Genomic DNA, 16,208 nt, shown 5'->3' with positions numbered 1-16,208 from the left:
AAGTTACGCACTGGTGTCATTGGGAAAATCAGGAATGCTCATGTCCTGCCGGACCACGTCCACACCCTGCCCTTTTTTCCCCAAAAATGTTTTATACGCATATCAGGAGATATGCACATGGCTGCGGGCCTTTTAAAATCCGCACGTCTGAGTCATGCGTGTATCTCCTAGTTTTGCCACGCACAACACTTTTAAAATCTACCTCCCAGTGTACACTAGCCCAGAGAATAGGAAAGGTTTTGCAATTAGAATTGGGGCCTTTACATGGCTACCACTTGAACTAGGGAAGGTAACTGTCCTCCCTTTATAGGGACAGTTACACATTAAGAAAAAAAAAATAAGAACAATTTCTTCATGCTTTCAGGTACCCCTACCAAACATCCATCCGCTACAGACAAATTAATTTATTATGATCCTTTTCTGTGGGGTTTTTAAGACGTCTCAAAATGTCCCTCAAGTTAGCATTTGAAACTTGGTTGGTTGCCCTAACTGGGACTTCAGATCAGCCCACAGGGATAGTAATTCTTTTCTCAGATGAAACTGTATGTGCATTCAGATCATCACATTGTGGATGTATTGGATTTATATAGAAACCATGAGAATTTGCCCACATGACTGTACAATTTGTGGGTGCTTTAAGCGTGCTTATTTTATTTACCAAAGAGGAATTTTGCCCTTTGAAAATGAGTGTAGAGTAGGTGCACTGAAAGTGAGGCAAACAGCGTGTGTAAGTCCTCCAAATACATTAGTTTTAATCAAGTCCAGAATGCTTGGGTTTTGATTGACTTTTATCTTTAAAGGGACAATTTTCAAACAGCTCAGGGGGGAGGGGGAGGTTTAAATGAGGAAGGATGTTTTGAACACATGCATTTTACACACATTTCCAAAGAGAAACTGTCTGTATTGTTTCTCATTGAAAATTCCTTATAACACTGCAATAGAATAACAGAAGCAGGGCAGGTGGGAGGGAAGCGACCTAACAGCTGCAGAGATGCCCTAAGTTAATCCATTATGCACTTAGATCTTTAGCCAGTTAGGCTCTTTCGTGGAGCCAGAGATTATTATTTATTCGTTTCTCTGATCCCAGTTCCATTGCTCCAAGTTATTTTATCCCTTATTTAATGTAAAGCATTCTTACATGCTTGTTACTGTTATACTGTAAACCGAAGTGATATGTAATTTTTCTACATGAATATCGGTATATAAAAGTGTTAAATAAAATAAAATAAATAAAAATAAATAAATTATCAAATGCACATGTGAGCATTAAAGTGGTCTAATTCATGCAGGTAGGGGGAGGGAGGCAAAATAGTGAGTGCACATTTTCCTCCCCCGATCTAGACATGACTACAGGAAATCTATTTTTTTTGTAATGCAGCTAAAAATGCCCCTTGCTGTGGAGTCCGCATGTCCTTTCAGCTGCATTTGAGGGAATTGGCTCTCAGTCATGCTGTTTTACCTAGGGAAACACCTTTAAAAAATTACCCTCTAAATAAGAATTAGACCTGCAAATACAGCCACCAAAATATTCACATTCATTACATGAATCTCAAACTGAAATCTGCATCAGAAGCTTTTTTAAATATATCCGAAGCAAGAAACCTGGGAGGGAGTCAGTTGGACCATTAGATGACCGAGGGGTTAACGGGGCTCTTAGGGAAGATAAGGCCATTGCAGAAAGACTAAATGAATTCTTTGCTTCCGTGTTTACTAATGAGGATGTTGGGGAGATACCAGTTCCGGAGATGGTTTTCAGGGGTGATGAGTCAGATGAATTGAACGAAATCACTGTGAACCTGGAAGATGTAGTAGGCCAGATTGACAAACTAAAGAGTGGCAAATCACCTGGACCAGATGGTATGCATCCTAGGGTACTGAAGGAACTAAAAAATGAAATTTCTGATCTATTAGTTAAAATTTGTTACCTATCATTAAAATCATCCATTTTACCTAAAGACTGGAGGGGGGCCAATGTAACCCCAATATTTAAAAAAGGCTCCAGGGGCGATCCGGGTAACTATAGACCACTGAGCCTGACTTCAGTGCTGGGAAAAAGAGTGGAAACTATTCTCAAGATCAAAATCATAGAGCATATAGAAAGACATGATTTAATGGAACACAGTCAACATGGATTTACCCAAGGGAAGTCTTGCCTAACAAATCTGCTTCATTTTTTTGAAGGGGTTAATAAACATGTGGATAAATGTGAACCAGTAGATGTAGTGTATTTGGATTTTCAGAAGGCGTTTGACAAAGTCCCTCATGAGAGGCTTCTAAGAAAACTAAAAAGTCATGGGATAGGAGGTGATGTCCTTTCGTGGATTACAAATTGGTTAAAAGACAGGAAACAAAGTAGGATTAAATGACCAATTTTCTCAGTGGAAAAGGGTAAACAGTGGAGTGCCTCAGGGATCTGTACTTGGACCGGTGCTTTTCAATATATATATATAAATGATCTGGAAAGGAATACGACAAGTGATGTTATCAAATTTGTGGATGATACCCAATTATTCAGAGTAGTTAAATCACAAGTGGATTGTGTTACATTACAGAAGGACCTTGCAAGACTGGAAGATTGGGCATCCAAATGGCAGATGAAATTTAGTGTGGACAAGTGCAAGGTGTTGCATATAGGGAAAAATAACCCTTGCTGAAGTTACACGATGTTAGGTTCCATATTAGGAGCTACCACCCAGGAAAAAGATTTAGGCATCACAGTGGATAATACTTTAAAATCGTTGGCTCAGTGTGCTGCAGCAGTCAAAAAAGCAAACAGAATGTTAGGAATTATTAGGAAGGGAATGGTTAATAAAACAGAAAATATCATAATGCCTCTATATCGCTCCATGGTGAGACCGCACATTGAATTCTGTGTATAATTCTGGTCACCGCATCTCAAAAAAGATACAGTTGCAATGGAGAAGGTACACAGAAGGGCAACCAAAATAATAAAGGGGATGGAACAGCTCCCCTATGAGGAAAGGCTGAAGAGGTTAGGGCTGTTCAGCTTGGAGAAGAGACTGCTGATGGGGGATGTGATAGAGGTCTTTAAGATCATGAGAGGTCTTGAACGAGTAGATGTGAATAATAGAAGGACTAAGGGGCATTCCATGAAGTTAGCAAGTAGCACATTTAAGACTAATCGGAGAAAATTCTTTTTCACTCAATGCACAATAAAGCTCTGGAATTTGTTGCCAGAGGATGTGGTTAGTGCATTTAGTGTAGCTGGGTTCTAAAAAGGTTTGGATAAGTTCTTGGAGGAGAAGCCCATTAACTGCTATTAATCAAGTTTAGTTAGGGAATAGCCACTGCTATTAATTGCATCAGTAGCATGGGATCTTCTTAGTGTTTGGGTAATTGCCAGGTTCTTAGTGTTTGGGTAATTGCCAGGTTCTTGTGGCCTGGTTTGGCCTCTGTTGGAAACAGGATGCTGGACTTGATGGACCCTTGGGTCTGACCCAACATGGCAATTTCTTATGTTCTTATGTTTAAATGCATCAGAAATCCCTAGGCTCATGCTTTCCTGATCTTAGATTTTGGATTGGCCCTTCTTCAGCTGTAATAAAAAGAGGTCCTTAAGGTGATCTTACTCCATTATTTATTTTTAAAGTAGTTCTTTGTCTAAATCTGTCACTTTTTCCTTAAGTAGCTTATTAGCTACAGTATTTATTTATTTATTTATTTAAACACAGTATTTATTTATTTAAAAAACTTATAGTAAACAGTGTAGAATTACTACTCCATTTTAATCTCATTTCAGATATTCCGTTTGGACGTTAGAAGCCTTAACACTTTGAACAAGTAAGTCATTTAAAAATGTATCTTTAACGTTCATGTATTTGCCCTGAATTTCATGGACTGAAAGCAGAATACCCATCAATAGAAACAGTCTCACAGGTAGAACTGTGCAGTATAACAGCGTCGTAGATCAACAATGTTAATGTTTAGCTGTCTAAGCACCACCCGCAGCCCTCCCCCAAATCTCCCGTGCAGGGTTATGAACAAGTGTGGGGCTTGGGTTGGAAGAGGAATTGTTTGGGGGATGTATTATTAAGGGGACTTATTTGTGCTAGGGGTGAGGGTGGCGTTATCAGTAGGGGACGGGTCTATTGCCACTGCATCTCTTAGGGAAGGAGAGAGGATTTCTGAGGAGGGGGGAGTTTAAGTAGGGGGTTAAGTTGCCAGAGGGAGTTTATAATTTTTGGGGAGAGGGGATGACTTGTACTGGACGGGAGAGGAGCCTTCACTCAGGGCCAGTGTCCCATTAAAGATCCTATGATCTTGGGGAGAAGGTAGTTACACCATTTATGAGTTAAGCACCAAGTTCACAAAAAAAAAAATTGGTCAAGTAGATGGTGTAGTGGATCTGGCACTAAGGAAAGGGCAGTATTTCTCAAGCTGCACAGGGAAAGCACCACAACACACTTCTTTTCCCTCTGTGACCCCCTCTGACTTCACCCCTACTCCTTCCATGAACAGAGAGATGCCTCACTTAAATCCACAGCTTGGGATAAAGAAATTTTCAACAAAACAAAACTTTTATTTATGGGGTTTCCAGCAGTCAGTGATGAATAACAGTAAAATTCACTGATTAAATCAGGGTTCACAGGCTCTAACAGTATTGTGTAGCACCCCCCAATTTGGTAGACTAGTTTGAGAGGGCCACATAGTTCCCAGGAGGTTATCAATGCCCTGGACCTCTGATTCTCTCTGCCATTAAACTGCTCCAGTAGCTCCTGGGATACCAGGATTCACCAGTGGGGAGGAGGTCTAGGCCCTTAGGAGTAGATTTTATAAACTTGCGCACACGCGTATTTTTGTTCACGCACCAGGGGGTAGATTTTAAAAAAATGCGTGTTCGCGTACTTTTGTTGGCGCACCAGTCGCAAACAAAAGTACACTGGATTTTAGTAGATACGCGCGTAGCCGCGCGTATCTTCTAAAATCCAGGATCGGCGCGCGCAAGGCTGCCAATTTTGGGCAGCCGGTGCACGCCGAGCCGCGCAGCCTGCCTCCGTTCCCTCCGAGGCCGCTCCGAAATCGGAGCGGCCTCGGAGGGAACTCTCTTTCGCCCTCCCCTCACCTTCCCCTCCCTTCCTCTACCTAACCCACCCCCCCCGGCCCTATCTAAACCCCCCCCTACCTTTGTCCACGGATTTACGCCTCCCGGAGGGAGACGTAAATCCACGCGCGCCAGCAGGCTGCTGGCGCGCCGAGACGCAACCCAGGGGCGGTTCCGGAGGGCGCGGCCACGCCCCTGGACCGCCCCGGGCCGAAACCACGCCCCCGGGCCCGCCCCTGAAACGCTGCGTCCCGCCCCCAAAACGCTGCGTCGATCGGCCCCGCCCCCGACACGTCCCCGACAAAAAACCCCGGGACTTACGCGAGTCCCGGGGCTCTGCGCGTGCCGGCAGGCCTATGGAATATAGGCGCGCCAGCGCGCAAGGCCCTGCTCGTGTAAATCCGGGCGGATTTACGCGAGCAGGGCTTTTAAAATCCACCGCCAGGCGTGAACAAAAGTATGCGGGATTTCAATAGATATGCGCGTAGCCACGTGTATACATTAAAATCCGGGGTTTGCGAGCGCAAAGCTGCCCAAAATCGGCAGCCTGCATGTGCCGAGCCGCGCAGCCTGCCTCTGTTCCCTCTGAGACCGCTCCGAAATCGGAGCGGTCTCAGAGGGAACGATCCTTCCAGCCCCCCGCACCTTCCCCTCCCTAACCCACCCCCCCGGCCCTATGTAAACCCCCCCTCTACCTTTGTTGCACAAGTTATGCCTGCCCAAGGCGCGTCATGGTCCAGTCCAGGGGCTGGTCCGGAGGCCACAGCCAAGCCCCCGGAACCCCCCCGATGATGCGCCGCCGCAACACGCCCCCACGACACGCCCCGAAACGCCCCCCAGGAAAGCCCCGGGACTTACGCGCATCCCGGGGCTTGTGCGCGCCGCCAAGCCTACTCAACATAGGCTCAGCGCATGCAGGGGGAGTTTGGGCCAGGTTTTTGGGGGGCACGCGCGTATCTTACACGCGTACCCCTTTGAAAATCTGGCCCTTAGTGTGGTGGTGGAACTTTTCAAAACAGTCAGTACATCCACTTCTTCTTAGTCACTGATCAAAATATTCACTATAGCAGGGTTCACTTGGTAGAGCAGGCACCCAAAATACGAGGAGGCAATGATGGTGTTCAATTAAAAGAATGTACTTTAGCTTAAAAAATAAGATCCAGGCCAATATTGCAAAAATCAAAAATAGCAAAAGAAAAGTAATAATTACAAAAGTTACAGTCTCTTTGTTCATCATGCGAACTCTTCCAGCCCTGTTTTCTTTCACTGAATCGGTGTCCAAAACTCCTTCCCTATAGAGCGTTGAATAGTTATCTTCTTTTACTAGTAAGTGATAGAGGGAGAAAATAAACACCCCTCTGCTCTAAACTGTTCACCGCTAATCTTAAAAAATCCAGGTATATCTAAAATCATTGTATACTGGTCACAGGACAGATTTACTGGCACTCCAGAGAAGAGGGAAACAGCCCTTCTATAGGAACTGTTCAAAAATACCAGGCTCTCAAAATCTCTCAAAAGACTACCGTGGTCAGCCGGGAGGCCTATCAAACATCATCTCAATATCCTTCCTCTCAACCTACAACCCTGGAGGATCTAAGATGATTCCCCACCTGAGCATGCTCAGGCAAACTTTATATAAAGAGAGAGGACCCATCCTAAAGAGAGGAATGGCCCATAAAAGGGAATGGAACAGCTCCCCTATGAGGAAAGACTAAAGAAGTTAGGACTTTTCAGCTTGGAGAAGAGACGACTGAGGGGGGATATGATAGAGGTGTTTAAAATCATGAGAGGTCTAGAATGGGTAGATGTGAATCAGTTATTTACTCTTTCAGATAATAGAAAGACTAGGGGGCACTCCATGAAGTTAGTACGGGGCAGTTTTAAAACTAATTGGAGAAAGTTCTTTTTCACTCAAAGCACAATTAAACTCTGGAATTTGTTGCCAGAGGATGTGGTTAGTGCAGTTAGTGTAGCTAAAAAAGGATTGGATAAGTTATTGGAGGAGAAGTCCATTACCTGCTATTAATTAAGTTCACTTAGAGAATAGCCACTACTATTACTAGCAATGGTAACATGGAATAGACTTAGTTTTTGGGAACTTGCCAGGTTCTTATGGCCTGGATTGGGCACTGTTGGAAACAGGATGCTGGGCTTGATGGACCCTTGGTCTGACCCAATATGGCATGTTCTTATGTTCAAAAGGGAGGCAGGGATACAGTATTTAGTGAGGGTTGCAAAGTCATCATCAAACTGATTAGCAGCAACATCAACAACAACAGCAAAACATTCTTCATTCTCATCTCCACTGGAGAATCATAGCACAAAAATTAGCTCCCATTCTTCCTCACATCAGCTGAGTGCTAGTATTCACATCTACTCACAGAATTCATCTCAGTCAAAGTCCCATCAGTACTGTTCTCTCAATTCCCATCACATTTTCACAAGGCTGTTGTGGGCCATAACTCTCCTGGGCTGCCTATGGGCACCACCCATGAGCCCAGTAAGGATTCACTGAACTCCTATGACTTTTGCTGGACCCAGCTGATCAGCTGCCCTCTTAGTACCTTGTGGAGCTCCCTTCTCCAAATCTTTTAGAAATCTGCAGCAAGAAGAACAATTTGTGCTTTTAATATCATCTAATATTGACCCCCAAGGAACTCCCTCTTATGTTTGTTCCTCATAACACTCACTTAAGTGAATATACCAAATCCCCTTAATAAACCTCTGTCACAATGATTCATCACAATAACTCAATTGTGATGTTAAGCGACATCCCTGAACATTTACCTCTGGCAAATTTCTAGCAACATGGACCTATTTTAGGGCCCCTTTCATATACGTATGATGCACTAACAATCAAGATGCTAGAAATTCAGACATTTTATGTGTACTTATGCACTAGGAATTTGAATACTCCTATGATAAATTAATGTACTAGGAAGACTGTCAGTATTGTAATGGAAAATAAAATACATAGCACAAAATATAAGAAGTAAATCACAGATGAGGCATTTATTAATAGTGATTATATGGAAAATGGGGGAAAACATGAAATGATTTCCAGCAGTACAATGAATCAATATGTACTTCCTGCAGTTGGCAGTCCCTTTTAGGATCCTAATTTTTTATATAGTGCCATTTACTGTTTTTAATCATTTTTCCTCCATATTAAAAAATGTATTCTCTTTACGTGTGGTTACAATAAATGTAAACTGGGCTTTCTTTTTTCCTCAGTGGATTTCATCAAAGATGCCTATGTGGAGCTGGTTAAAAGAATGGGGAAGCCTACAGTAAACCAAATTGTTGATGACTTGTTTGGAAAAAATGTCCTATCAAGTGAAGAATTGAATGTAATCATTTATGAAAACATAAGCCAAGCTGCTTCAAGAAAACTTATTCATATGATTTTGAATAAAGGCTCAGAATCCTGCACTCTTTTTGTGAATTGCCTGGAGAAATATGACCGTTTTCTTTTTCAGGACATTAGTAAGTAGCTAGTATGTAAAGTACAAATATTAAATTATTACAATGGTATGGAGGGAGGGATTGTTAGTGCTGAACAAATATGAACAAATATTTTTTATAATATTTTTCATAGTCAATGTAGTATTTTTTTTAAGAACCTGTTTTAATAGTAAAAAGAATAGCTATTGAGACTGAACATCACCAACCAATCAATACTAAGATTTCATGGTCATGAATTTGCTGGTATATGATAATGAAAAATTTGAAACCTGATTAAACATATAGGATTTAAAAACAATTATATTTCATAAATGTAATAACCACTTAGCATTTTGCAGAGGAGATATAATTATTACTGGCAAAGTAATTACCTTGGTTACATTTGTCTGGTGCATGTAACCAAGCTAAGGGCATTATCAGCAGGATGCCCATCTCATGTTTTTATGGAGTTCAGTTCTTTAGGAGGAAGACTTTGGTTGACATTACTTTGTGGTACAAATCAGTTCACTCAATAATGTTCAGATGCTTAATTTCTAAATATGCTTTCCTATAATAGCCTTAAAATATTTTTTCCCACTTTTAATCCACAAATCTTTCTCCTGTGTCTCCTAATGTGAAAGCAAACTAAGGTCATTCTTCATAAGCCTTTCTCAGTATTATCTAAATTTGTAATACGTTAATTGGGTGTGTTGCAATCCTTTATGTTTATGCTCATTATTACTTGATTAATCACAATTAATTACATTGATAAAACAAAGCCATTACAAATAAAATTCAAACAAACTAGTAAGGAAACAACTAGCAAAAATATGACATAAAACATATCAAATTAAAAAACAAAAATGTAACAAAATCATAATCACAGTTTAAATGAATAAAATAATAGCACCAAGACAAATTTAAATGAAATACAAAACAAAATAGGTAAAACAACATAGTGCAATAAAATAGAGAAAAATTTCATTAAAAAAAGTGAAACTAGAATGAAGAAGGAAGGCTTGTAAGAACAGGTGAGATTTAAGGGCCTTCCTCAATTTCAAGAACTCTTTCTCAAGGCGAATATTAAGTGATAAAGAGTTCCAAAGGCATGGGGTTAAATAAGAAAGAAACATTCTTTAGAGCTCTCAAGACGAATGTTTCTAATAGAAGGTAACGCTAAAAGTTCTTGCTGTGAATGCTGCAGTGGATGAGAAGGTTTGACCTTTCTTCAATGCAGCTAAAAGTTTCCATATTGCTCTACAACATGTGTAATTTTAGCAGCATTGAGAGGAGGCATTCCAGGAGTGTGTTTAGATCAAGGAGGGAATGTACATGTGTATGTTGCATGTGAACTGTTTTGGCAAAATTCTATCTGCAGAAAAAGTAGGAGCACATGACCGTGCATACTTTGTACCAGAGCAAGTTTAAAAGAAAATGTATGCATGCAATTTTGTTTTGAGAATCAATGCAAAGCCCACTGTTAAAAAGTACATATAGTCTTTGTCCTGATATAGACAGATTGAAAATTGCCCTCCCCCCCACAAAAAAAAAAAAAGAAAATAAACACAACTGAATCAACATAATCATTTTTACATTATGTTGGCTCTATTAGTTTACTAAAATGAGCTTGGAGAAGGCTAGCTACAGTTTATTGTTGATTATTCTTTCTGGCTTATTTGTCTTCTCCAATTCATGTTAATGAATGATTATTATTATTATTATTATTTATTCATTTAAAACATTTTTATACCACTTCTGACCAAGATCAATCAAAGAAGTGTGCAGCCCATCATACACATTCAGTGATACAAGAAGCATCAGTACAAAATACAATAAATTAAATGCATAAAACCCAGATTCTATTCATTCTCACCTAATATCCTACATCTTTCACACTGTCAGTGAACACTATCCAAGCTACAACCTTTCCTACCTACAGATTAATGGGGGTCACAGATAGCTGGAAGAAGTATGAACTGAATTAATAATAAATAAATAGGACATGGATTTAGTTGGATAACTTGCAAAATCCATGGTCAGAACTGATAAATGCCTCTTTCAGGTTGTAGACGCATGGATATTTCCAACCTTTGACAATAAGACTGCCTGCAACTAGTTAAACCTGTTATGCAATACCAGAAAGGATGTTTCATAAAGAAATAAAAAAGCAGACCAAAAATTACCCAGACATAGTTCAGGTTTTCCATTTCTGCCAAGCAGATTTCTCCACCTTATTTAACTATTAAATCTGAAAGCAGCAATTTTAAATGTTTCTAGAGCAAGTTTAAATAAAGACTAACCAAAAACATTTCTTCTGCATATGTGTTATTAATCTTCATATAATGTTGTCTTTTGTTTTCCATATAGGTGGTATTGGGCAAGTGAAACAAGAAGAATTAGATATGTTGGTTGATGACTTGAAAGAGCTATACCGATCACCATTCTTTCAGAAATTTTATCCATTGGGTGAAAAAGTTGGCATCGACATACTTTTTGACTTAGAAACCACTTTTACAGATCCATTGCTTTGGAAAAAGGATACACACAACCGCAGGAGAGGGTTGTTCACTTTGGATGCTTTGTTGAATGAATTAGAAAACCCATGCATCATTGAAGGAGATGCTGGCAAAGGGAAAACAACTATTCTCAAGAGAATAGCCACCCTTTGGGCCTCTACAGATTGCTTTGCTTTAGCCAAGTTCAAATTTGTCTTTTTTATCAGCCTGGGCAGTGCAAGAGATGGGCTATATGAAACTCTGATTGACCAACTAATGGGGGACTCATATAACTGGAGCAAAAGAGAGTTCATGCAAGAGATACGTAAGTTAAGACATAAAGTACTCTTCCTCTTGGATGGGTACGATGAATTTGAACCCCAGAATTGTACTGAAATAGAAGCTTTGATTAAGGAAAACCATAAGTTCAGGAATATGATTATTTTAAGTACCAGAACAGAAACTATTGGAAATGTACGACGGTTTGGCCAACTAATTGCCGAAACAGCCGATTTAACTGAAGACAGTGCTGAGCTGCTCATTAAAAATGTCTTGCAAGAGAAGGCTACAGATTTACTATCTCAGTTAGAGGAATCTAGATTCATGAAGAATATTATGAAGACCCCATTGTTTGTGGTGATCGCTTGCGCCATTCGGATGGGCGACAGTGCTATCTTTCTGAACACACAGACTGCGCTATTTCATGCACTGTATGACTTGATGGTGAGAAAAAACAGGCACAGAACCGAAGCCATAGAAAATGCTTGCATTGCTCAGAGCATGAGACAGTGTGGAGACGTAGCCCTTAATGGAGTTTTTGAACACAGGTTCAAGTTTTGGGAGGAAGACTTTTCTGGCATGAACGAAGAGGTCCTACTGGCTGCAGGCCTATTACAGAAAAACACTGCACAAAGGTTTAGGCCTGATTACAGTTTTTTTCACACAGCATTTCAGGAGTACACAGCAGGCAGAAGACTTTCTGAATTGCTGATATCTAGTAAAAAAGAAGAGAAGTCCAGAGGAATGGATTACTTGAAAAGGATGGATTCCATTCCTGAGATTACAACCAAGTACTGTAATCTGCTCTTGTATACTTGTGGATCCTCTGTAGATGCCACAAGAATAGTTGTGAAGTACCTGACCAAAGTTCATGGTAATGACTCTCTCTGCGGTCCAGCTCCTTATCTAAGTGGTTCCGCTTTGAACGAAGGAACCACTGATCTTCAGAATATTTTTCGAGCAGCTAACATGGACTCTTTTGTGGAGTGCGGCATAGGACTCTTTTATGAAAGTGCTTCCAAATCTATACTGAGTGATGAATTTGAACAGTTCTTTTCTTGTAAAAGCATGCACATAAATACCCAGGCGATATCCACCCCACTATTTGAATTTTTTCAGCATTTACCTAATTGTTTATCAGCACTAAATCTTATTAAATTAGATTTCTTTGGAAACCCTTTTACTCCTTTAGGTAAGGACAGGAAAGAAAGCAGTATGGATGCAGACCCTAGCAAAGTCAAGACATACATCCCTAAAAAAGCAGTATCCTTATTTTTTGACTGGAACCAAACTCTCCAGACCTTAGAAGTTAGGCTCCAAGACTTTGCCAAACTGGACAAAAGAGACATAAAATATCTTGGTAAAATATGCTGCTCTGCTAAAAGGCTCAGGCTACACCTCAAAAGGAGTGAAGGTGTCACTGGGACTCTGGCAGGAATTCTTGAGTCCTGCAAGAACATGCAAGACCTGAAGGTTGAAGGCACGCCTCTGAGCTCAGAAGATGAACTAAGGATTGTAGCAATGACAGTGCTGAAAACCTTAGCTATCAGGGATCTGCAAACTGAGCGGCCCCAAGGTACTGTATATTTATTCTTTTTTTTCTATACCGACGTTCATGTCCTGTCATATCACATCGGTTTACATCAAACACAGGAGAAATACATCGAACAGGGAGTAAAAACTTGGTCGGTAATGGAGTAATAACATTTTGCAAAACCATTTAGAGAATAAATCGTTGTAACTTATAACTTATATCTTCAGTGTCTTAAATATCCAGGGCTGAGTAATCATGGGGGGTGAATTGGAATTTCTGATCCAGAACCAGGTTCTGCTGATAGTTCAAGTGTGGGTTAATATGTTTTTTTAAAACACATTTACTCCAGAAATTTAAATCCTGAGTATTCTCATTCTTGTGAAGGTCACCAGTGCCATCAATACATATTAAGGGGATAATTTTCAAAAGGAGTTACATGTTTAAATGTAACTACGATTGTAGCAATTTTCAAAAGCCATTTACTCAAGTAAAGTGCACTTATATGAGTGAATCCTACGGACAATTCAATAGCATATATTGTAGCAATTTTCAAAAGCCCACTTATATAAGTAAAATTCATTTACTCAAGTAAAACCCAATTTTACTCGAGTAAATGCTTTTAAAATCAGGCTCTAAGGAGGTAATTTTCAAAAGGATTTACGGAAATAAAACTGGGCTTTTGAAAATCGCTACTTTTACATGCATAAGTCCTTTGAAAATTCACTCCATAGGGCTGAATTTTCAAAAAGAGTTTACATGCATAAATGGACTTTTGAAAATGATATGCTATCTTTCTGTACATAATTGGTTTGAAAATTTACTCCTAAGGGTGTGCACAGATATTTCTTATGTTTGTTTGTTGTTTTGTTTCTTTATGTTTATTTAAAACAAAACATGAAACAAACAAAATTAAAAAAATGAAGAAACAAAACGGAAAGGAAAAAACAAAGCAAAATGAAAACAATGTTGAGCTCCATCAGTGGGAAAAAAGAACTCCACCTTAAGGACGCATGCAACTGACAAAGTGGACTCTGTCCTCAAAAGCTCATGCCTCAATCAATTGGTTAGTCTTTAAGGTGCTGTAGTGGATGGAAGGATTGAGGGTTTTGCCTTATAGTTTGGATCACACAAACACACTAAGAAAATAATGACACCTGATTTTGGCTTACTGGAAATAGGAAAACTTATATTTTCTGTATAATATATACATAAACAGATTCTTACAAGAATATCTGTGTCAGAGACAAACAGAACAGGTTATATATCAGCAAAATAAGCAAGGGTAAATATCTTTCCCCAACTAATAGTGAAAATTATATTCAAGGTCCTGACAAAAAGCTGCCACTTTCCTGAAAAACAGCATCTTCCAAACTCCTCAGACAGTGGGTCAGCAAAGCAGGTTCTCTTTGGGAGGACCGGACAGCACTGGAGATTCCAGATCTTTGCCAAGATTATGGAGATGCAGGACTGGACTGCAGGTGAAGTGATGGAATAGGTGCTATTGTAAAGAATATCTAAGTAGATTAATTTCATTGGTGTCATATCCCTTGTAATCTAGGCTGAACGCAAAAAGGGTATTTCAAAAAGTGGCTCAAAGCTGCCAAGGGAAAAAAAAATTCGTATTTACTCCAGTAACCAAAGGACTGGAGGAGAAGGACAGATATTGGCTGCTTTTTCTCTCCCTAACCCTCAACTCAGCTAGCATGGAAATCTTCACCAAACTTAACAATTTTTTAACCTTTTTGCCTGTAGTTTGATTTCCCTCAGCTGTCTCTGCTTTCTCTTGGTCTTCCATTAGTTTCTTCTGTCTCTTCATTTTTTTGTCTTCCTCTCATTTCTTTAGCATTTCCGTTCAGTTTCCTCCATATGTGTACTCTTTCTGTCTGCAGACTGTCTCTTCCCTCTCCATAGCTTGTTACCTTCTTTCACCTCCTCCTTGTCTCACACCCTCTTGCCATGTGCCCCCTTCCCTCTCTTCCCCCTTCATGCCTCTTCCCTCAATGATCCTCTCCTACTGTTTTTCTCTCAGCTCTCTTCACTTCACTCAACCTCTTCCTCCCACCTTCTCTTTCCTAGCTGCTCTCTCACTCTTATCCCACTCAAGTCCCCCCTCTCACAGCTCCTCTCCCAGTTCATGTTCATCTCTTTCAACAGCCCACTCCAACTTCTAGCTCCTCTTCACAGTACATGCAGCCTTGCTCAGTCTAATGTTTGGCTGGTTGCAGGGAAGCTCTGCAACCGGCTGCACTTACCTCAGGACGCTGCTGGCCCGCTTTGACGCCATGCTTCATGGAACAAAAACTGCCGCTTCTCTGTGTGCATATAAGTGCACACACACACATGCGCCTTCACCAGGTTTAAGGGCCCCACAGTGAGAAACCACCTCGACGTCAGGTTATCTGGGTCATTTAAATCCTGCAGCAACCCTGGAATAGCAGTATGTGTTGCTATTCCTTGTGCCTTGTCTTGCTGTTCCATACTCTTGCTGTGTTGCTTTGCCTTACCTTGCCCATGCCCTTGTGTTGTTTCCTTTGTCTTGCCTTGCCGGTCCTGCTCTGCCTAGTCCCCTGGTATCTTGTCTCTGCCTGTCTTGTTTGCCTTCTTTGGTTCTGACCTCTGCTTAGGATTCCGACTTTGCTCCTGAAGTGCCGCCTGCCCTGATGCTTAGCCTGGACCCAGATAACGTTTCCTCGCTACCTACTCTGACCATTGCCCATACTTGGACTCTCTCTGACCACTCCTTAGGGCAGAAGTGGGCAAACATTTTTGTGCTGGGGGCCACAGTACAAGATATCGACTCAACAAGGGCCAGAGGGGGGCAAGGTGGGACAGGGCAGGGTGGGGTCCCCTTGGAGCTCCACAACACAGATATCAAATCCCCACCACTTGCAGCAGGCATTTCAGTATCCAGCAGGCTTAAGCACCATCATCTTTAGCACCCAAGGAGCCCCTTCAATCATGGATCCTCAGCCTCTACCAAAATTAGAAAAACTTTCAACCCAACAGGAACAATGCATTTTTCCAGCTAGTAGACCACCTAACCTCAGTCACCAATGCAGACCATAAAGTATAAATAGCAAGGTGCAGACAAAATACTGGACTGGAAACCACTAAAAATCAGACTATATACAGTGCAATAATGCAAAAACAGAAATATTACCATTCCTCATAAAACAAAATCAAGAAATATAAATCAATCATAACTGTTATGGAGTCTCAGTTTAGTGGACCGTTGGGCCGACCTGCAGGAGACTGGGAAAGATGGTCAAAGTCTCTAGTATACGGCAGGCCGGGAGGCAGATGATCAGGCAGGACGTAGACATGCTCTTCACCCTGGAAGCTGGTACTCCCCTGGGAGGAGCCCGTGGGAGCCCAGCTGCTGAGACTTAGGCGG

The 16,208-nt window shown here is 40.9% G+C and overlaps 1 protein-coding gene across 1 annotated transcript in view; it reads left to right on the top strand.

Moving 5' to 3' along the window:
- Positions 1-16,208, top strand: part of NLRC4 (NLR family CARD domain containing 4) — a 47,594-nt gene that overhangs the window by 10,347 nt on the left and 21,039 nt on the right. The window contains exons 2-4 of the mRNA XM_029593809.1: positions 3,761-3,801; positions 8,297-8,548; positions 10,874-12,856. Coding sequence (XP_029449669.1) covers position 3,801; positions 8,297-8,548; positions 10,874-12,856 — 2,236 coding nt within the window. The 5' untranslated portion in view covers positions 3,761-3,800. The remainder of the gene's footprint in view (positions 1-3,760; positions 3,802-8,296; positions 8,549-10,873; positions 12,857-16,208) is intronic.

Source organism: Rhinatrema bivittatum, chromosome 3 (genome assembly GCF_901001135.1).
Source record: "Rhinatrema bivittatum chromosome 3, aRhiBiv1.1, whole genome shotgun sequence".
Classification (NCBI taxonomy): domain Eukaryota; kingdom Metazoa; phylum Chordata; class Amphibia; order Gymnophiona; family Rhinatrematidae; genus Rhinatrema; species Rhinatrema bivittatum.
The sequence above is the reverse complement of the archived record's forward strand: the minus strand, read 5'-3'. Positions and strand labels throughout refer to the sequence as shown.